At 37.4% G+C, this 23621-nt stretch overlaps 1 protein-coding gene across 5 annotated transcripts in view; it reads left to right on the forward strand.

Annotated features, from left to right (window-relative positions):
• Window positions 1-23621, forward strand: part of TFB1M (transcription factor B1, mitochondrial) — a 72790-nt gene that overhangs the window by 10498 nt on the left and 38671 nt on the right. For all 5 annotated transcript variants that reach the window (XR_201194.3, XM_004778193.3, XM_045080155.1 and 2 more), the window contains exons 3-4: window positions 8820-8928; window positions 10412-10563. Coding sequence is in view for 4 of the 5 variants with exons in the window: in XM_004778193.3 (XP_004778250.1) it covers window positions 8820-8928; window positions 10412-10563 (261 nt within the window). In the remaining variant the exon portion in view is untranslated. The remainder of the gene's footprint in view (window positions 1-8819; window positions 8929-10411; window positions 10564-23621) is intronic.

Below are 23621 nucleotides of genomic sequence, written 5' to 3' on the forward strand. Positions count from 1 at the left end.
TCCACATATTGGGGTATTTAATCACATCCGCAAAGTCCTTTTTACCATGTAAAGTAACATAGTCACAGGGATTAGACATCTTTTGGGGCCAGTAGTCAGCCTGCTGCAATTTTTATCTGTAATTCTGTTTTACTATTAGTAATTTATTGATGGTGTATGGTTATACATCTGTAACATATCCCAGCTTATCCTCAAGTAAGAAAATACCACTTTATGTATAACATACAAATCTTAAGATAGTGTGTTTGTGTTTCTCCTTGTAGGCCTTTGTACTATTGTCATACGATTTACTTCTTCGTATGTTGTAAAGTTCACGGTACAATGTTATTTTTGCTTTAAAGTCAATTCTGTATTAAAAGAGATTTCAATACAGTTGACTTTTGAACAGTGTGGGGGTTGGGGGTGCTGACTCCCACATAGCTGAAAATCCACATATAACTTTGGACTCCCCAGGAACTTAACTACTGAAGTCTGCTGTTAACTAGAAGCCTTACCAATAGCCAATCAATTAATGCATAGTTTGTATGTTACATGTGTTATGTGCTGTATTCTTATAATAAAGTAAGCTAGAGAAAGGAAAACGTTACTAAGAAAAATCATAAGGAAAGGCATCTGGGGGGTCACTCAGTTAGGCATCTTAATCTTGGTTTCAGCTCAGGTCCTGATCTCAGGGTCCTGAAATCAAGCCCCACATCAGGCTCCACATTCAGCATGGAGCTTGCTTGTCGCTCTCCTTCTGATCCTTCCCCTGTGTGCGCACACGCTCTCTCAAAAATCTTAAAAAAAAAAAAAGAGAATATATTTATAGTACTGTAAGAAGTCTGCATGTAAGTGGACCAATCAGTGCTATTCAATCTCTGTTGTTAAAGGGTCAACTATAATAAGAAACACTGTTACATATTTACACATTTGGGTTTTTTTGTTTGTTTGTTTGTTTTGTTTTGTTTTGGTATTAAGTAGATTCCATGTGCAGCATGCAGCCCAGCACAGGACTTGAACTCAGGACCCTGAGATCAAGAGTTGGACGTTCAACCAACTGAGCCACCCTGGTGCCCCGATATGGTTACTATTTTGAGTGCTCCTCATCCATATTTACATTTAGTATTATTTTCTTTCTACCTGAAAGATTTTCTTTAGCATTTTTTTGTAACTGTGTATCTGTTGGTGACAGAACTTTTCAGTGTTTGTATGTCTAAAAAAGTGTTTTAGTTCGCTTTTGTTTTTGAAAAACATACTAACCGCTTTTTGTTGTTGTTTTGGTTTTTTAGTAGTCGAAAAATGTTGCTCAGCCATCTTCTCATTTGCATTGTTTCTCATAGGAAATCTGTTGTCATTCTTGTCTTTGCCCCTCTGACTTTTTTCTCTGACTTCTTTTAAGATTTATCTCTATCCCTGGTTTTGAGCAGTTTCATCATGGTGCACCTTCGTGTCCTTTTCTTCATGTTTCTCTTGTGTGGGGCACCTTGAGCTTTTTGGATCTGCAGGTTTCCCTGCATCTCCTGCTGTCCAGCATCTGAAAACTGTTGTTTCATCTACGTTATTCATTTTTTTATCTGTTTAAGCCAGAAGAGACTACGTGGTCTTTTGTACTCCATCTTAGCCAGAGTAAGAAGCTCTAGGATTCTTCTTAATTATTATGTGCTTCTTTCATGGAATTTTGGAGACAGTAAGTCATGATTATTGTTAGTATTGCCTCTGGGGTTTGTAAGAGGTAAACACTGATTATTTCTACTTAACAGGCAGGATGGAAAGCTCACAGCATTGAGATCAAATAGGCTGGTGTCAGATCTCAGAAACAGCACATACTAGCTTTGTGATCTTGAGCTTGCTGTTGAAGCAGTTTTAGTTTCAGCTTTCTCATCTGCAGCATGGGAATAATCACTATTATTTGTGATCCTTGGAGGAAAGATGGAAATTTCTGTGAAGAGATTGGAGTCTAAAGAGCCTGGCATACTGCCAGTAGCCAGTAAATGTTTGCTATTATAATGATGCTCCTTCCCTGTCATCTTATAAGGGGTTTATAAAGTAATTTAGTCATCCTGGCAAAAGGAACTGTTTTTCAACAGAGACAATAAAACTTTGAAATTCTTTCATCTCTACCAAATTTTACAGAAGAAAAGATGACCTGACTTTGTGTTGTGACATGATTAGATACTTCACACATGTAACTCACATGATACAGCTACAGTTAATCAAAACTGGACAAATAAGTAGAAGGTGGCCAACAGTCAAAGTGATTTCCCAGTCTACTACAGATTAGAAGTACAGACATCAGTGCTAGAAGCAGACCCACTGACAACAGCAAGAAGTAACAGATATTACTGTGGCAGAAAAGGTATAACAAGCAAACATAAAAACTAAAAAAAAAAAAAAAGCCTAGTAATAAGGGATCATAACCATTGAAGCCATTCTCTACAGGCAACAATGACCCTAGCCATCAAGGATGCAATAGGGTGTATTGTTCTCAGCTTAAGGAAGAGGATTGTGTGTTATTGTATGGAAGGATTTCTGTCTATAAGTTTTTCATTCTTTTTTTATTTTCACAAGTTTTTTTTTTTTTTAATTGAATCATAATTAACATTCTGTGTTGTATTAGTTTCAGGTGTACAATATAATGATCAGTACTTCTGTACATTTCCCAGAGCACCTCAAGATAAATGTACCCTTAATTCTCTTTATCTCTTTCACCCAGCTCCCCTCTGCAATGACTACTTAGTTCTCTGTATTTAAGATTGTTTTTCTATTTGTCTCTTTTCTGTTTGTTCTGTTCTTTAAATTCCATGTTTAAGTGAAATCATATGGTACTTGTCTTTCTCTGACTGACTGACTTTACTTAGCATTGTATCCCCTAGCTCCATCTGTGTGCTGCAAATGTGAAGATTTCATTCTTTATGTTTGAGTAATATTTCATTGTATATATATACCACATCTCTGTATCCATTCATCTATCCATGGACACGTGGGCTGCTTCCGTACCTTGCCTGTCCTAAACAGTGCTGCAGTAAACAAGCGGGCTCATATATCTTTTCAAATTAGTGTTTCAGATACCCAGTAGTGGAATTACTGGATTTTATGGTAATTGTATTTTTAATATTTGAGAAACCTCCATACTGTTTTTCACAGTGGCTATACCAGTTTTCATTCCCACCAATAGTACACAAAGATTCCTTTTTCTCTATATCCTCACCAACACTTGTTATTTCTTGTGTTTTTTATTTTATCCATTCTGATGGGCATAAAGTGATATTTCACCGTGGTTTTGATGTACATTTCTCTGATTAGAGGTGTTGAGCATCGTTTCATGTCTGTTGACCATCTGTATGTCTTATTTAGAAAATGGTTACTCAGGTCCTCTGCCTGTTTTTTATTAGAATAATTTGGGGGGTTTTGGTGCTGAGTTGTATAAGTTCTTTATATATTTTGGATACTATGTTTGGTTGATGTTTTCTTTCACTCTGCAGAAGCTTTTTATTTCGGTTAGTCCCAGTAGTTTTATATTGCCTTTGTTTCCCTTGCCTGAGGAGACATATCTAAAAAAAAAAAAATTTATGCCCAGTGTCAAAGGAATTGCCTGTGTTTTCTCCTTGGAGTTTTGTGGTTTCAGGTCTCACATTTAGATCTTTAATGCATTTTAAGTTTGTTCTTTTTGTTTTTGTTTTTAATGTACGATATAAGAAATTGGTAGAGTTTCATCCTTTTGCATGTAGCTGTCCAGTTTTCCCAACACCATTTGTTGAAGAGACCATCTTTTTCTCCATTATATGTTCTTGCCTCCTTTGTCAAAGATTAATTGACCAAAGAAACGTGGTTTTATTTCTGGGCTCTCAACGCTGCTCCACTGATCTATGTGCCTGTTTTTTTGCCAATACCATACTATTTTGATTTCTATAACTTTGCATGATATCTGGAAATCTGGGGTTGTGATACCTCCAGCTTTGTTCTTTTTCAAGTTTACCTTGGCTATTTGGGGTCTTTAATAGTTCCATATAAATTTTAGGGTAATTTATACTAGTTTTGTGAAAACTGTTGGTATTTTGATAGGGATTCCATTGAACCTATAGATTGCTTTGGGTAGTATGTACATTTTAGTAATGTTGGCTCTTCTGGTACATGAGTATGGAATATCTTTCCACTTGTGTCATTTTCAATTTTTTTCATAAATGTTTCGTAGTTTTCAGAGTATGGGTCCTTTACCTCCTTGGTTAAGTTTATTCCTAGGTATTTTGTTATTTTGGGTGTAATTATAAATGGGATTATTTCCTTAATTTTTCTTTTCCTTGTTATTCATTAAAAAAATCATTCACCATAATCAAGTGGAATTTATTCCAGGAATGCAGGAGTGGTTCAGTATTTGCTAATCAATCACAATTAATGTGATATATCACATTAATATGAGAGAATAAAAACCATATGATCATCTCAATAGATAAAGAAAAAGCATTTGACAAAGTACAACATCCATTCATGATAAAAACTCAATAAAATAGGTTTAGAGAGATCCTACCTAGACATACACTATGAAAAAAACCTACAGCTAATGTCATACTCAGAAGTGGAAAACTGAGAGCTTTTCCTATAAGATCAGGAAGAAGACAAGGATGTCTACTTTGCCCATTTTTATTCAACATAGTACTGGAAGTCCTAGCCACAGCTACTGGACAAGAAAAAGATAAGACATGATACTATGTAAGTTTCTTTCTAAGAAATGTTAACCACTGGTTGAACAGAAAGTTTACTAAATCAAATCTCTAAATCCATGATGAGACTGGGTAAATGAATTTCTGTTATACATGTTGGGTCCTATTTAAAAAACAAAACAATTTGACTTTTTGAAATTATGCCATAATCTTCACCCTAAAGAAAAGTCTATATTGGGGCTCAGTGGGTTAAGCCTCTGCCTTCAGCTCAGGTCATGATCCCAGGGTCCTGGGATCAAGCCCCACATCGGGCTCTCTGCTCAGCAGGGAGCCTGCTTCCCCCCCTCTCTGCCTGTCTCTTCCTACTCACGATCTCTGTCTGTCAAATAAATAAAATATTTAAAAAAAAAAAGAAAGAAAGAAAAGTCTATATTAACACTGTCTTAAATTCCTTTTGAATAATACCATTAGTCTTTTTTATGTGTTTTAGAAGTTTTTCACCTACCATATTCTGTATTACAGATCATTCTCATATAGTTTACCTAACACTTTTGCCCAGCACTTCAACAATGTTTGGGTTCCTGCTATGTAGCAAGTCAGGAAGAAGGTAATATCACTAGGCTGTGTAATTAATGCTTTAGCTCATTCATTGTACAATGCTGGTTGCCATGAGCCCTTCATGATGAGAAGGGGGAATAAAAACTACAAAATGACCAGTCAATATAGTTCTTTGTTCTGAAGGAATTTCTGGTTGTGTCTAATTCCAAGAGTTGTATAAATTATTTCCTCATCAAATTAGACCAGCAACAAATTACCTAGGTGGGCCATAGTTACTCACCTCCTGTAAAAAGCTATCTCTCAGATCTTGACTTAGAAGAGAGATTTTTTTTAAGGCACCAAATAAAGAATTCTCCCGCATTGGTTTCTTCATTTTTATTAAAGGCATTCTCCATTATTTTGTTCTGTATATCCCTTATAAAACTTAATACTAGAAAAAAAAAACAATTTTCTCTCTAGGGGATTTAGTATAATTATTTCCAGTAGAAACTAAGAATTCTATAATTCAGTACATACATTGTTGGAGGATTTACATACATGCCTCTCCTTTTCATGGTTTGGCTTTGTGTTTCTTCTTTTACATCCTTATCTAATGAATGCCTTTTACTCTAAGCTGACTTAAATCTCGTTTTGGAAGGATATAAGATTGAAAACTAAAATGAAAATGATATATCAAACAGTTTAAGAGTGCCTGTAAAAATACTCATTTGGCTGTAATCAAGTGCTTGCATTCATAGTAGTCTGTGCCTTTGAGCACATTATGAGCTAACACCATCCGGATTTTAAAGTGTGATGTTAGCAGTGTTCTTCTTGACGACCGATAGTAGTGATATTTCCCACCTCTCTACCATCCCCCAGATATTGTCATGATAATAATAAAAGCATCTTTCTCTATTAGTGGTTGATTAGAAATGTTTGTGTGTCATTGCTGAAAATCATTGGGTATTTAAATAGCTATTGTCTGTAGTCATACTATGATTTCAGTTTGTATAGTGTTTTTTTTCCCCCCATAATTGCTTCAAGGCCTTCATTTAAAGCTGTGGTCACCAGTATTCATTCCTTCTACAGTGGCAAGTCTGAAAGGGGAAGATCAGGCTACCAAGTGGTCTTAGAAGAGGTACACCTTTTAAAGAATGGGAGTGTTTGCTTTCTCATTGGCTGAGACTTAAGTCTGAAGGGGAATCCAAAAGAAATGAGGTAGAAATGCAACTTTAAACTTAGGAAAGGAAGGTTAATGTGTGTTAAACCAGTTTTCTGGTATGTTGCTGCGTGTGTCATTGTGGAAAAAAATGAACATTTCAAACGTGGTTATCAGAGCATGTATATTAATGCCAAAGAGCCAAGCCAAAACAGCATTGTTTTATTGTTTATTGTAGTCTTAATTACTAAATACTTTATTACTTTCTATATGTTGGTATCCTGAAGCATAAGCTTTTAGTTCTTCTGCCTCTTTGTTTTTGGTATGTTAATTTATTTTAATTATGTGAAGCATAATTATAGAAAAAAAACTAAAATTCTTCATTGATAGTAAATGCTATCATTAAATACACAGTTTTTATTCAGTAAGAGCCTTTCCCACAGAGAGCTAACTGCTTTTTTATTCATAGTGTATTGAAGTTTATGTTTTTTATGATTTATTGTCTGGAACTCATCAGATTAACTCTTAGCAGATCTTGGTAATTTAAAATAATCTGTAAGTACATTAATATCAGAGGTGTGCAGTTATTTTTACTAAACTGCCATGACAAAACTTAATAAACTAGGTGAATACCAAATTGAAAATGTTTGGCTTCTTACCAATATAAGCATTTCAGCTCTGTATTTCTGAAATGTTACTTGTATAATTTTACCTGATTCATCAGTGAAATAAATCTTTGCAAGTTTCTTGATCATACAGATTTTGGAAACCTCAAATCTCAGTCTGGGAGGGGAAGTTTCCAGATTTACAGTTGGTCATTCACCAAAAAATGTGAAGTACCTACTGTGTGCAGTTGTAGCCGCAAGGGACATTAAAGTGGATGAGAAACAGGTACTACCCTTAAGGAGCACGTGTTACTACGTGGGAAAGAAGTATACACAATTGGACAGTACACAATACTACCCAAGTGTAGTATGTTATAAAATTCTATAAAGAAGTATATATGAGATACAGCATTAACCCAAAAGCAGGAGTAATCTATAAACTGGGTGCCTTGGTCCAGGGTCTCCTGTCTGGCTTCTGTAATGTTTCTTTCATCCTTCCTGTTAGTTGCCAGAATTAGGCAAGAAGAGGGTTCTGAGAGAAAATCAGCTTTAATTGAGATAGAGAAGCAGGACCAAGGGGTGCTCAGAGCCAGAGTTCCCTCTGGAGCCAAGGATGTCTGAGCTTCTTAAGGTGAGACTTGATGTCTAAAGAGGGTCTCCTCTTCCTGTGATCTTCTTGAGCAAGGATGTTTGTTCTCATTGGTGCATTCACTCCCACATTTTAAACTTTGTAAGCATTGGGAACTGCGTTGGGGTTGGGTTTTTTGTTGTTGTTTTTAAACCGAGGACTTCAAGAATCAAGTTGTGTGTTGGGTACAAGGGCCCTTAATGCAATACAAATGTGTAGACGGCTTAGCTTCAAGGCTCTTTTTAGCTGGGTGTGAACACTTCAGTACCGTGAGAGCGTATCTCAAGGTATGGTGCTAAGGGGGATGAAATGAAGAAAAATGAGAAAGAAGAGGGTACCCCCCCTTTTCTTTTCTTTTTATATTTAGACTAAAGGAAAAGAAAGGAATGCAAATGGTTGGAAAGTAGAAATAGGCTGGGAGGTAGCTGTGGGTAAAACACGAAGGATAATTAATTCATTGGGTTTCAAGTGCCTGGATCAAGAAATAGTAAGATTAGGAATATAAGGGGACTATTTCAGGGTGCCACATGTAGGTTGGCAATGACACATGACTTTTTACTTGGTTTAAGTCTCCTGGTAGATTAGGTTTTAGCTCTTAGTAGTAGGTAAAATTCTTTGTATATATTTAGGTTATTAAGATTTATTGAATTAAGTTCATCTTTATGATTTCTTCCTAAATAGTTCTCAATATTATTATGTCCTTAGTCTTTAATTTAAAAACTTGGAGATGGAGGGGGTGCTTTGGTGTCTCAGTCGTTTGAGCATCTGCCTTTGGCTCAGATCATAATCTCCAGGTCCTCGGACCAAGCTCTGCATTGGGCTCCCTGCTAAGCAGGGAGTCATCTCTCTCTCACACACACACACAAATAAGTAAATAAAGACCTTTAAAAAAAAAAAAAAACTTGCAGATAAAAGTTGGGTTTTTACTAAATCAGTACAGAAATGCAAGTCATTCTGGGGGTCAGAATTATGTTAATATATTATTTGTGAAATTATAAGCTATTGCTCTACTATAATCTGTTACTTTCACTGAACATTCATATGTGTTAGAAATGAAACACGATGATTATTGCAGTAGGCGTGGTGTACTCGTAGTTCATTTAGTGACCACTCTTAGTCTCTGGCTTTTCAGATTGACTCAATGACGCACAAATCTGAAATAAAATGTATAGGGAGAAAGAGAGAGAAAGAGTATGTGTGTTTCACTGTTTTCTGAAGTATGAGCTCATTTTATTGACTTTTTTGTAAATTAGATGCTTTCTGATGCAGCACCTGGGAAACTGAGAATTGTCCACGGAGATGTATTGACATTTAAGGTGGAAAGGGCTTTTCCGGAAAGTCTTAAAAGACAGTGGGAGGATGGTAAGTGATTTTGGATTGTTTTCTTATTTTCTCTTAGAATTATTTATATTACAAATATTTATGTTATATATTACAAATTGATATATATTTATATTAAATATTATTAGGACAGAATTAAATAGGTGGTATGCATTGTCATTTTTTCTGCTTTTCTCCTTTTTTCCAAAATAATAAAACTAATTCCTTTTTCTTAATTCTAATTTACTTGTCATGTTTTTCAAGTGTTTAGAATTCTCTTCAAATAAACATGCTATTTTTAGGAAACCATATAAGGATGGGGTAAACTATGAAGTGTTAACTTTTTCCAAATGGTGAAAAGAAGAATGTTTTAGTATACCATGCCCACCTTACTTCCACCGTCTCACCTTCAGTGACCCACCAAGGCACTGCTCATCTGCAGGCTGTCGATTGGGTACCTGCTGTGTGCCAGCTCTTTGGGATACACTGAGAGGCGGGCTGTAGTACTTGCCTGTGAAACCCTTCAGAGCAAATGGAGGTGCTGCAGGCTGGCCTCCATCTAACTGCCTCCTGTCTCCGCCTTCCAACACGCCATTCTCTTCTAAGCACACTGCCTCCAGGTTTCTAGCCTTGCCCCAGGCATGCTCTGATTTCCTCTTTGAAACCTTACCTGACTGAGCTCTAGTCATTTGTGTGACTGTTACCTGCTCTCTTCCAGAAGCTCTCTGTGCTTCTGTCTTCCCTGATACCAGGTTCTCCTGTTCTTCCCTTTATATGGTGTGAGCTTTCTCTAGCTATTCTTTGCTGGTGGTTATTTTTCCCCCCACCTCTTAGATGTTGTTTTTGAGGTTTTTATTTTTGGAGTATCTTCTCTTGTGCTGCAGATTGGCCTGAAGGACTCTGCTCCTGTGGTCTCATTGACCACGTGTGTATGGTAGACACTTCCATCTTGGTGCGTGGCCTGTATCTTCTTCCTGGGCATCTGACCCTCTTGACAGCTACATCTGGATGTAGGCACTTCGACCAATCATGTCCAGATCAAATTGTCTTTTCCCTCAAAGCAAGTCTTTTTCATATTTTTCCTAAGCCAAAAAACCTGAGGACTTTGAGCACTAATTAAGGTAGAATTTTTTCTCTTAATAATTCAAAGCTAAGGGGAGCCTGGGTGGCTCAATGGATTAAAGCCTCTCCCTTTGGCTGAGGTCATGATCTCAGGGTCCTGGGATGGAGCCCTGCATCAGGCTCTCTGCTCAGCAGGGAGCCTGTTTTCCCCTCTCTCTCTGCCTGCCTCTCTGCCTACTTGTGATCTCTGTCTGTCAAATAAGTAAATAAAAATGTTAAAAAAATAATAATAATTCAAAGCTAATTATGAGAAAACATTGCCTTTGAAAAATACTTAGCGGTATCTTTTCATATATATATTTGTTTATTACTATTAGTATCCCGTTTGATTTAACTTAACTAAAATTGTATATAGAATCCATTAATAAAATCTTTACAAGTTGTTTTTTCTCCTACTAACCAGATCCTCCAAATGTACACATTATTGGAAATCTGCCTTTTAATGTATCAACTCCGCTGATTGTCAAGTGGCTTGAAAATGTTTCTTGTAGAGATGGACCTTTCATTTATGGCAGAACCCAGATGATGTTGACTTTTCAAAAGGAAGTGGCAGAGGTGAGTTTTAACTTTTTTGGCTATTTTATCACATGATCAAATTCTAAAATGAAATAATACTGCATTTTTTTCATAGACTGTGTTTTCTAAGTTAATACTGCCATTACACACACAAACCAATAAGAGCTCAACCAAAGTTAAGCATGTAATGATGATGACAGGCATAAGTGCTCTTAGCTCTCCAGTGAGAACATGAAAGCTATGCTGCCTGCCAAAAAGACAACATAGTCCATGCAGGGACTCAGTAGGGCCACAGAACAATTAGAAACCAATAAAACCGATATTGGTGGTGATACAGGAATATGATGGTAGTTAAAGAATATGGTAATCAGTTTGGAGAGGGGGAAGGGGGTTGGTGTCTCCTTATGCTGTACATAGGTTTGGCCCAATCCCTTCCTTCAGCTGTGCCTTCTGCTCCTGCATTCCCATGGCAGGAATGTTCCAGATTCACTCTAGCAAATAATCCTACAAGGTAGGCAAGGGCAGTTTGTGAGCTGCAGAGGTTAAATGAGGGGATCTGCAGACCATTAAGTGTTTTTGAAAAAATTTTTCTTACGACCTACAAATACAGAAGAGGATCTGACATATTTGTGTGGCTTAATAAGAATACCTTAGTCCCCACCAACTGGCGTTAGTGGTTATATTCCCAGCATCTTTGACACCCCCTTGCATCCCCATCGTGATGGGATTGTATCTCCTGTTCTCCACCTCACTGAGGTAATCATACTGTGAATTCTGGACTTACTATCCCCTGCTTAGTTTATCCCATAGATTCCTAGCTGTATAATTAATATACTTTAGTTTTCTCCATTTTTGAACTTACACAGATAGATTCATACAGCATGTATTTTTTTTTATCCTGATTTGCTCAATGCTGCTCATAGCTATAGTTTATTTGTGTAGCTAGTACTACCCACTCTTCACCTAGCTCATAATTTGTCTGTCCCTTGCCATGTTTTGGAACCCCAAATTAGTTTCAGTGTTTGTTATTACAAAGAAAACGGTCATGAAGATTATTTATGTCACCTGGAGCACACAGGCAAGCTTTCCCTAGAGTATGAATCCAGGAGTAGCAGTGCCGGATCCTAAGTTCTGCAGATCTTCACTTTCGCTAGATAATGCTAAACTGTTCTCTGAAGTCATTATGCCTGTTTATATTCCCACCAAATATAAGTCCATTTTGCTCCACATCCTTGCCAGTACTTGCAGTTGCCAGACTTGTGCGTTTTGGTTCATCAGAGCTGAGTGTTATATCATTGTGGTTTTATTTTTGTTGTTTGCTGTTTTTTAAATCAAACTGAGCACTGTTTTGCATGTTTATTGACCTTTTAGATAACCTCTTTTTTCTGAATTGCTTGCCTTGTGTCTGTTTTCTGTTGGATTGCTTGTCTTTTTCTCATGATTTGGAGGAGTTCTAACATTTTTCTACTCGTCTTTTATTAGTTTAATGTATTGCAAATTTCTTCCACTCTGTGGCATGTTATTGTCTTTACAGTGTCTTTTGAAGAGCAGATTTTTGTTTTGTTTTGTTTTGTTTTTGCTTTTTAAAGATTTTATTTGTCTGATAGAGAGTGTGCAAGCACTGGGTTGGGGCAGAGGGAGAAGTGGACTCAGCCCTTGGGCTGGAGGACCTACTGAGCCACCCAGGCACCCTGAAGAGCAGATGTTTTTAATTGTAAATTTTTGGTTAGTGCTCTTTGTGTCTTATTGAAGAACTCCCTTTATATCCTGTATCATGAAGATCTTCTTCTGTGTTATCTTTAGAAGTTTTATTTTTTTTACCTCTCACATTTACATCTATAATCCACTGGGGATTGATTTTTGTGTGTGGTTGAAAAAGAAGCCAGTTTCACTGTTTTTAATATATGATCCTAATGAATCGAGCACCAGTTATTGGAAAGTCTTTTTCATTGATTTCTGTCAACACCTTTGATATAATGATAAAGCCTATATATGCACTGGTCTAACTGGAGACACTAAGAAGAAAGATTGTGTGAAAAATAGGAAACAGAAGGCCTAGCGCAGAAGATACAGCAGGGAATCCTAAGAAGAACATTCAGTTCACATCAGAGCAGAGCAAGAATTTGGTAAAATACTTAAGTTTGCGTATACTGAGAGAATAGTTACATAAAGTTGGAGAGAATGTAGGATTGAATTAGTGGTAAATGAACAGAAAATTAAGTACAATAGGGATTGAAGCAAATAAAGTATATCACTATTAGAGGAATAAAAATATTATTGGGAAAAAATCAGTTGTTTATTTTGGGAACTTAAGGAAAAAAGAGGGACCTATATAAAAATAATCACAAAAATTTACTGAGAATCTTGAAAGACCACTTGAGGCAAATCAAGAGAAATAGAGTCCTGGAAGAAAAAATGAGTATCATAACGATGCTTCATTTTTTCCAAATTACGTTTTTTCAATAACATCCTGAAATATAGTGAAGTTCCCAGGATCATCTTGAGGAGTGGACCTGCAAGAGTGGATGAGAAATTTTGAAAAAGAACATTAATGAAAGAAGGCTTATCTATCAGATATTAAAATGTATTTTAAAGCTCTAATAATTAGAAGCACTGTGACAGATTATGAGACAGAGTGGCTACATTCGGAGAACCAGATTGAGGGAAATGATTGGTTCATACATTGGCAGAAACAAAAGGAAGAAAAATATTATTTAACAAATGCTTGGATATTTGGTCAACTTCCATGAAACCATTTAATAATTCACCATATATAAAAAATGAACAAAAAATAAAAATAATTCACCATACATAAAAATTCCAGTTACTGGAGCCTGGTGGACACCGTGTCCAGCATGAGCTAAGCTGCTGCCACCCACTAGAAGCTCAAGCAGCTCTGGAGACACTTGAGGTCAGGGGAGGGGGCGGGGGGATGGTGCTGGACACACCAACTGAGAAGGTATTGTGGTAGCCCTACATGAAGAACCAGGAAGACCTAATAGTGCTTTGGACTTTTTAAAGCATCAGTTAGAAGCTACTAACTCAGAAAATCCAAGAATAGAGCTGCTTTGCCTAGAATTAAGCAGAAAATGGGAGAGAAATATAAAGCTATTAGTAGAAGAAGTAAAAAATCGAACATAAAGCTTGCTCAGTATGAACCACCTGAGGAGGGGAAGCATGCTGAATAGGATTCTTCTCAGTTGAAAAGACACTGAAAAGTGGTTTTGTATGACTTGAATAGTTTTGTATAATATATAATCTTTTATGAACAGGTGCCATACAACTCTCTTGATATATTGAATTTACCTGTATCATCACACTTTATTCGAAACACATCTACTGAGAAGCACTGATAATAACTCAGTATTAAAAAAAAAAAAAAAACTTCAGATTCATTCCTCTTTTCTGCAGTGTCTAAGCTGTTGTACTTAATTTATTTTTCATTTCAGGTATTTTATTTTTACTTCTAGAAGTTCCATTTGAGTCTTATGTTTTCCCTTACCTCATTATGTTCATGCTTTCCTTGGCATCTTTGTGCATATGTATAATATTTATAATAGCTGTTTAAAGGTCTTTGACTATTAATTTGACTACCTCTGTTATTTCTGTACTATTTTACTGTTTGCTTTTTTTCCCCTCCTCTTTCTATGGGTCCTATTTTTCTGCTTTTTTTGTAAGCTTGGAAAATTTTGACAAGATACTAGATTTGTGAAGTTTTGTTTTGTTTTAACCTTCTTGAGGGCTTGGGTTGAGTGGTGGGTTTTACTCCGGCACATTGCTAAGTCACTTGCAGATTGGTTTGAAGGTTGCTTTTAAGCTTTGTTATGACAGGTTCTTAGGAGCCTTTAATCTGAGGCTAATTAAGTCCCAGGACTATGTTAAAACCTTTCAGAGGAATCCATCTAGTGCCCTGTGTACTTCAAGAGCTCTTCACTTGGCTGCTGGGAATGCAGACTGTTTCCAGCCGTCTGTGAGCTCCATTTGGTCCCACTTTCTGATAGTACTTGCTCCAGCCTCCCAGCCTCCTGCTCTTACAGATCAATACTCAGCCAAAGACTTGAAAGGATCCCGCTGAAAATCTCAGGAACGCCCTCTTTTCCATTGCCCCATCTCTCTCTCTCTCTCTCTGTTCCCGCATCCAGTAGTCTGCCTCACAAATTCTGGCTGCCTTGGCTTCCCAGAGCTCTGGCCTCTGTCCTCTCACATCGAGGAGACCTCTGGGCTCTGTTTATGCTCCTGCCTGTGCTGTAGCTGGAGTTTAGGTTCCAGACTGCAAGCTGGGCAGTCATAAGGTTCACCTTGTTTTTTATTTGCCTGTGTGGCAATGACAACGATAAAAGCAACTATTACTTATGGAGTGCCTACTAACAGCCATTTTACATATGTTTATGTATTTAAGCCTCAAAGTCACCTCATGAAATAGGTATTTTTTTTAATTGATGTTGACATACAATGTTACCTTAGTTTCAGGTGTAACATAGTGAATTCATGACTCTGTGCTTTATGCTATTCCTCGCCCCCCAATGTAACTACCGTCTCTCAGAATACAGCACTATTACAGTACCACTCACTATATTCCCTGTGCTGTACCTTTCATCCTTGTGACTTACTAACTTTTGATAGGAAAGAACACGGAGGTGGCTCAGTTGGTTAAGTGTCTTGACTCTTGATTTCAGATCATGATCTCAGAGTTGTGAGATTGAGCCCTGCATCCAGCTCCACACTGGGTGTGGAACCTACTTAAGATTCTTGCTCTCCCTCTCCCTCGGCCCCTCCATCCTCCCACTCCCTCTCTTTAAAAACAAAACAAAAAAAACGAAGCTCAGGGATTTTAATTGTCAATTTTGTTCATCTTTTCAAAGAACCAGCTCTTGGTTTCATTGATCATTTCTACTGTTTTATTAGACTCTGTTTCATTTACTTCTGTTCAGATCTTCATTACTTTCTTCCTTCTGTTAGTTCTGGGCTTTGTTCTTTTTCTAGCTTCTTTAAGTGTAAAGGTTAAATATATGAGATTTTTCTTATTTCTTGATGTAGGCCTGTTTCTCTGTAAACTTTCCTTTTAGAACTGCTTTTGCTATATCCCAGACACTATGGGATGTTGTATTTCCATTTTCATTTGTCTCAAGGTATTTTTTAAAATTTTCCCTTTGATTTTTTTATTGACCCATTTGGGTGTTTAATAGTATGTTTTTTTAGCCTCCACAGGTTTGCATTTTTTCTGTTTTTGTTGTTGTTGTTGTTGTTTGTTTGTTTTTAAGATTCTATTTATTTGAGATAGCACAAACACAGCAGTGGGAAGGAGCAAAGCGAGAGAGAGAATCTCAAGCAGACTCCTCCCTGACCATGGAGCCCAGTGTGGGGCTTGATCTCAGGACCCTGAGATCATGACCTCAGCCAAAATCAAGAGTCGGACCCTTAACCAACTGAGCCACCCCAGCACCCATCCAGTTTTGTTTTGTTTTTTGTTTTTTTAATTGTAGTTTATTTTTTTCTCTCCTATTAGTTGTGGTTAGAAACTGCTTGATAGGATTTCAGTCTTAAATTTATTGAGACTTATTTTGTGGATCAACAGATCTGTCTTGGAGGATGTGCTGTGTACACTTGAAAAGAATGTGTGTTCTATTGTTTTTAGATGGAATGTTCTGTGTGTATCTGTTAAAGTCCATTTGGTCTAATGCATCCTCTAAAGCCACTGTTTCCTTGTTGACTTTCTGTCTGGGTGAAATATCAATTGATATAAGAGAAGTATTAAAGTCCCCTACTATTACTGTATTACATTTTGTCCCTTTGTGTCTGTTAGTATTTGTCCCTTTGTGTCTGTTAGTATATTAGTATAAGCGCTATGTTGGGTGCCTAGATATTTATAGTTGCTCAGCCTTCCTGGAATGGATCCCTTTATTACTAACACCCTTCTTTTCTTTTGTTAGTCTTTGTTTTAAAGTTCATTTTGTCCAATGTTAAGTACTGCTACACGACTTTTTTTCTTTCTCTTTCATTTGCATGGAATATCTTCTACTTCTTCACAGTAAGTCTGTTGTCTTTGGATCCAAAACAGTTCTCTTGTAGGCAACATATAAATGGGTTTTATTATCCTGTCTGCTTGTCACCTGGTGTCTTTTGACTGGAGAATTTAGTCCATTTACATTTAAAGTAATTATTGAAAGGTACGTACTTACTGTGATTTTATTCATTGTTTTCTGGTTCTCTCTTCTCTTGCCCTCTTCCTTCTGATTTGATAACTTTCCTCAGTGTTGATTTTCTGTTCCTTTTCTCTAGATTTTTTTGTGTATCTATTATTGGTTTTGTGGTTACTAAGAGATTGATAAAAAACAACCTATGTATATAGTCATCTGTTTAAATTGGTGGTTGTGGGGCACCTGGGTGGCTCAGTGGGTTAAGCCTCTGCCTTAGGCTCAGGTCATGGTCTCAGGGTCCTGGGATCAAGCCTCACATCAGGCTTTCTGCTCAGCAGGGAGCCTGCTTCCCCCTCTCTGCCTGCCTCTCTGCCTACTTGTGATCTCTCTTCTGTGTCAGATGAATAAATAAAATCTTAAAAAAAAAATTGGTGGTGGTTGCTCAAGTTTGAACTTATTCTAAAAGTGTTACTATTTTATGGGCAGGGGGCTGCCCATGTTCTATGTATTTGATGTCATATTTTACATCTTTTTATGTTGTGTATTCCTAATTATTATAGATATAGTTGATTTGACTACTTCTGTCTTAACCTTCATACTAGCTTTATAAGGGTTTGATCTACTACCATCAATGCATAATATTTACTTTACTAGTGAAATTTTTTCTTTTATGATTTTGTTCTAGTTTTGGTATTTTCTTTTCTGCTTAAAGAATTCTCTTTAACATTTCTTACAAGGCTGGTTTATGGTGATAAACTCCTCTAACTTTTGTTTGTTTGGGAAATTCTTTATCTCACCTTCAATTCTGAAAGATAGTCTTTCTTGCTGGGTGAGATTCTTGGTTATAGGATTTTTTGTTTTTGTTTCTGTTTTTCCTTTTAGCATTTTAAACATATGTCTTCTGGCCTCAGATTTTCTGCTGAAAAATCCGCTCTTAACAGATGTTTCCTTGTGCATAACTAATTGCTTTTCTTTCACTGCTTTTAAGATTCTCTTTGTCTTCAGTTTTTGAGGTTGTAATAATGTATCTCCATGTGAACCTCTTGGGTTCATCTTGTTCAAGGATATCTGTGCTTCCTAGACCTGGATATCTGTTTTCTTTCCCAGATTAGGTAATCTTTCAGTTATTATTTCCTAAAATTAACTTTTCTTCCTCTTTTGCTCTCTTTTTTTGTGGTATCCCCTATGATATGAATGTTAGTGTGCTTGATGTTGTCCCAGACGTCTCTTACCCTGTCCTCATTTTTTTCATTCTTTTTTCTTGCTTTTTAACTTGAATGATTTCTATTACCCTGTCCTCCAGAACACTGATCTGTTCTTTTGCATCCTCTAATATGCCGTTGATTCACTCTGTTGTATTTTTCATTTTGGTTATTGTATTCTTCAGCTCTGATTTGTTCTTTTTTTGTATTTTCTATCTCTTTGTTGAAATCCCCTCTGAGTTCATCCACTCCTCTCCCAAGTTTGATGTGCATCTGTATAACCATTATTTTGAACTCTTAATTTAGGTAGATTGCTTATCTCTTTTTCATTTAGTTCTTTTCTGAGATTTTGTCTTGTCCTTTGTTTGGAACTTATTCCTTTTTCTGCTCATTTTGTCTGTGTTTGTTTCTATATTAGGTAGGTCAACTATGACTCCTGGCATTGAAGGTAGTGGCCTTATATGGAAGGTGTGCTCTGGGGCCTAGAAATGCGAACCATTGGGACGCCTGGGTGGCTCAGTTGGTTGGAAGACTGCCTTCGGCTCAGGTCATGATCCCGGAATCCCAGGATCAAGTCCCGCATCAGGCGCCCAGCTCCATGGGGAGTCTGCTTCTCCCTCTGACTTTCTCCTCGCTCATGCTCTTTCTCACTGTCTCTCTCTCAAATAAATAAATTAAAAAAAAAAAAAAAAAAAAGAAATGCGAACCATTGACCAGAACCAGGTGCTATAAGGGTGCCCCCTGTGTTGGCTGTGTGCACCCTTCTGCTGTTACTGGCCCCTGAGTCCAGCAGGTGCACTGGTGTGCAGGAGTGCCCTCTCCCCAGAGGGGCAGCAGTCTCCACTGAGGCTCTCTGCTCAGTGTGTAGACAGGAGCCAAGGAATGCCTGTTAGGAAGGCAGTGTGGCAAGACAGGTCTGCAGGGGGAACTCCGGGTTAGGGCAAGCAGTGCTAGCTAGGTATATGAATAGTGTCAGACTGGTACCTACCAGCATCAGATGTCTAGGCTGAAGGATGGCAAGAATAGTGCCTGCCAGCATTTCTGTTCTTGGATAAAGTTCTTACCGAACCCTGCCCCTTTGGCATGCTCCCTAATATCACTCTGTAAATTTCCTTTATGTATGGCCCAGGCACTTTTCAAACTGCTGCCTCTGCGGTGGGTCTCGGAGCAAGTGAGATGGTGTGTGGTCCCTTTAAGTGTGGAGTCCAGTTTCCTCTAACTCTCCAGTTCTCTGGAAGTAAGCCCAGCTGATTTTTCAAAAACAGGTTACGGGAGCTTATCTTCCTGTGCAGATTCCCCAGGGTGGGGGGGGGTGTCCGGTGTGGGGCTGTAACCTCTCACTTTTCAGGGAGGACCTTTGCACCTGTGAAATCCCCCCCACTTGGGGGTCTGAGTTCCAGGGCTTGGTTTCTGACCTGACCACATCTTTGTCCTTTTCCCTTCTTGTTGTGGCTTTGTCTTCATACTTACAGCTATCTAAGAGCTGTTCTGAAAGTTTTCAGGTCATTCTTCGGGAGAGTTCCTCCGTATGTAGCTGCATCTGTTGTGTGTGCATGGGAGGAGGTATGCTCAGGGTCCTCCTACTTAGCCAGACTCTTACCTCCTGCCTGTCTGCAAATACTTTTGGTTGTCACACCTGAGGGGTGCTTTTGGTGTCTAGTGGATTAAGGTTAGGGATGCTGGTAAACATCCTTCAGTACACGAGATAGCCCCCGACAGCACAAAAATACTCCACATTTACCAGCCCAAAATGTCAGTAATGCCAAGGATAAGAAACTTTGCTTTAGAGTATTTAGCCATAAAATCTTTTCTTAGTAGTCTTAGAATTTTCCATCACATGGGGTGCCTGGGTTGCTCAGTTGTTAGCATCTGCCTTCGGCTCAGGTCATGATCCCAGGGTACTGGGATGGAGCCCCGCATCAGGCTCCCTGCTCGGCAGGAAGTCTGCTTCTCCCTCTCCCACTCCCCTGCTTGCGTTCCCTCTCTCGCTATGTCTCTCTCTGTCAAGTAAATAAAATTTAAAAAAAAAAAAATTCCATCGTAACAATGTAGGATCCTTTTATGTTTGTTAGGATGCTGTATCACCACCACTTTCCCAGGGTCCGTGTCATTTCCCGCTCATGAATCTACTGTCTTCTGTATGTTTGAGTTGAGCCCATGTTAGTTTTCTTTGTTATTCTCAGCCTTTTGATTTGTCCTTGGACTTTCATTTTCTCAGATTACATAATTATTATGGTATTTCTATTCTTGAGTAACACAATTGAGATGCAAAACACTATGTAGTCTAATTCTTTTGGGGGAAAATGCAAAGGAACAGGCTGAAGAGGTGGAGTAATATTTTCAGTGACTCAGAATGTCAGTTGTGGTTATTAATAATAGTGTTGCTTCAACTCCACCATATGCAGTTATTTTTCTTTAACCAAAAAAAAAAATGATTTTAGTTAAATTCTAGTATGAATATTGAGAAGAGTTTATATTGAGTGTATATTTATGGAATGCTTTAGAAGTTAACACTGGTCCTCCGACCAGTTTTCATATTTTGCAAGTGAAAGTTTCAACAGGATAATATATAGTAGCATTTTCTTACATAACCTTTGTTTACTCTTGACACTTAACGTATTTGTAATTTTACATTCCACAGATAGCATTCTTAAAGATGCACTTTGCTTGGCTTTGTGAGTTATAGAACAGAAGTCAATGAACACGATCTTCTTCCGTTCTCTCTAGGTCTGCAGGGTCTAAATAGAAGAATTCAGCTCACACACACTAAAGAACATATAGACGGTATAAAGTTACAGCTCATAAAATAGAATCACAGTGTGTAGCAGAAAATAAGACCTTAACAAATCTCATCTAACCTCATTTTATAGATGATGAAACTGAGGCTCAGAGTAGTTTAATGTTTTCCAGAAGGTCATGGAGCTAGTTACAGGGAAAGCTGAACTTGAAAACAGGTCATAGGTTTTCTGCTGAAGTCATGATGTTCAAGTTCTTTAGGTGACTGGACCTTTGGTATTTTCTTTCTGGGTCCAGGATTAGCCTGTTTATGTCCTCCCATCTTCAGTGGACCTTGGCTATTTAATGGTCACATCTGTAGCAGGGATGGGGGGAGTCACCTTGCCAGTAATTTATATAGTTTTCATTGTCCCTGATAGTGGGCTGTGTGTCTTCTCAAGAATAAGCCTAATTTTTCTACTTGTAGTTAAAATCATTTTAGAATAAGAAGGATGAAAATAACACTGTCCTTGTGGAGTCTTTGACCCTTTGTTTTTCATATACTCGGTCAAAATGCTTTTAAAATCTCAAGGGTTAGAGGTTTCCTTTTACTGAAAAATTAACCGGTTTGGTTTCCTGGCCTTTTGTTGTTTGTTAAAATCCTCTATCTTGTCATGGAGTTTGAATTTTCATAGCTTTACATATACCCTAACTATCACAAATATTAACTCATGTTTGAATGGTTGATTGACCGTTTAATTCTTGTGTTAGTTTTTAATGAAGTTTTCCAGAGAGCTTTCTGCTCTGTGGCTTGAACTATTCTACAGTGAGTTCAGGATGGGATGTGTGTGCCGCTTTCATCTAAATTCCGTTATACGTTTCACACATTTCATCTCCACAGCCTGGGTGTATTTGCTGCAGAGCTTGGATGGGTCAGGCTTCTCTCGCAGGAATGGTCACCAGCACTCAAAGTGGAATTGTGTCCAGAGTGTTTATTTAGCCTGCATTGCCTCCCGTGTTTGCTTTTGGGTTAAAGTGGTTTTAAAATTTCACTGAATTCATCAGTGAAAACACCTTTGAGATGTAAAGTAGAATACTGAAAGAGAATTCAGCATGAAATAATAATTTTCAAGTGCAGAGTTTTTTTGATTTTTATTTTAATTTTGTGATTATGTTCATGCGGGTTTTAGTTGTACACAACTGCTTTGAAGTATGCCGGTTGTACAATACACTTTGAATTTTTTACTTTCATGCCAGTGGTACAGTTAAGCTCCAAAAAAAATTTATGTAGAGCTAGAAATATTTTTTAGCATTTGATCCATAAGTTTATTCTTTAAATATGTTTCCAGTGTTTGTCTTTGTTTTTATTTTTGTTTGGGAATATATATGTTTCTTGGTTTTACACTTTAGTAAAGAAGAATTTACTCTGTCATTTATACTAAAGCAATCACTTGTCCTGTACGCAGCCTCCCAATAATTTCAGATGTCTAAATATAGACAAGAGCCAGGTAATTTTGAAAAGAGAGATGAGATGGAGAAATGGCTTCTGAGTAGCAAAATAAATGTTACAAAATCTACAGCTTTGCCTATAGGAAATTTTCTGAGCATCGCAGTTTAAAACCTATCTTTTTAATCTTACTTAAGGCAAAGCTCTTACAAGCCAAATTATGTGGTGTATAATGTTTATAATGTTGACCCTGTATCATTTATAAAAGGTTTAGAATACCCAGTGAATTCTAATAACACAAGAGAAGCAGGGTACATTTTTTTTAAGAAATCAGTGCATCTAATTTTTTAATCCAATTCTAACATATTGCCATATTTTTGTCTTTTTTAAGAAATAAAGTATAGTAGATATGCGTGGTACCCCCTTCTGTCCCCTTTCTTTCTCTCCTATGAGTGTACTCTTAAAACTGATACTCATCATTCCCATGCATTGATAGATAAATGCACACACACAGAGGAAGCCATAAGAAATAATGTTTTGAAGTTTTTATATAAATGAAATCATGGTCTACATATTTTCTGCCACTTTATCATTTTCTATTTGGGTATCTATGTTAATAACACCATTTACTTATTCCTGTTGATGGCCTTGATGTTTCTACCTTTTTGGAAACTGTGCATGCGCAATGTTGTGGTGATCGTTCTTACACAGTATTTTCTTGTGTAGGTATATAAACTGTTCCCTAGAATATATTTAAAGTTATGACAGTGCACTCAACTTCAGCTTTCCTGTGTGTCTTGCCAAGTTGTAGTCCAAAGTGCTTGTACCCGTCGCCCTTCTTACTAGTGGTCAATGGGAGTTCCTCTGGCTCCGGATCATTCACCAGTTCTAGGTTCTGCCAGGTTCTTTTTTATTGTGTAAATTTTGTTCATTTCACAGATATGAGATTATCTCATTAGAGTTTAAATTTGCATGTCCCTAATTTGTAATGTGGTTGGGGATAGTGTATAGTTATGGGCCATTTGGGTGCTTTTGTCCTATTTCTTACCAGATTTTCTATTGTTTATTTTTTGGCAATTAACGTGTAGGGGTTTCTTCCATGTTCTGAACACTAATCCTTTGTCAGATAGGAGTTTCAAATACCTTCTCTCGGTCTGTGACATACGTTTGTACTATTTTTTTTAATATAGACATTTTAAATTTTAATAGAGCAAAAGTATCAGTCTCTTATGGCTTCCACTTTTGCGTCTTTTCAGAAATTTTGCCCTACTGTGGGGTCATAAATACTTTATAAAAAAATTTTAAAGTTTTGCTTTTTACTTGTTGTTAATTCACTTGGAATTTATTTTTGGTTATGGTATGAGATAGGGAGTTATTCCTGCTATAGATAGACCTACTCAGTACCAGTGTCTCTCACCGAGTGGTCCGTCCTTTTCCTGTTAGTGTTGTTACATCACATCTGTCACACAGCAAATGTCCATAGGCGCTTGGGTCTGTTTTTAAGGCTTTTGTTCTGTTGGTGTGTTTGTCTGTGCCAGTAGCAATACTGTACTGCCTTACTTTGGATACCTCCCATGGTGAGTCGGCCTCGGCCCT

This window comes from Mustela putorius, unplaced genomic scaffold, assembly GCF_011764305.1.
Source record: "Mustela putorius furo isolate JIRA1106 unplaced genomic scaffold, ASM1176430v1.1 tig00000450_pilon_pilon_pilon, whole genome shotgun sequence".
Taxonomy (NCBI): domain Eukaryota; kingdom Metazoa; phylum Chordata; class Mammalia; order Carnivora; family Mustelidae; genus Mustela; species Mustela putorius.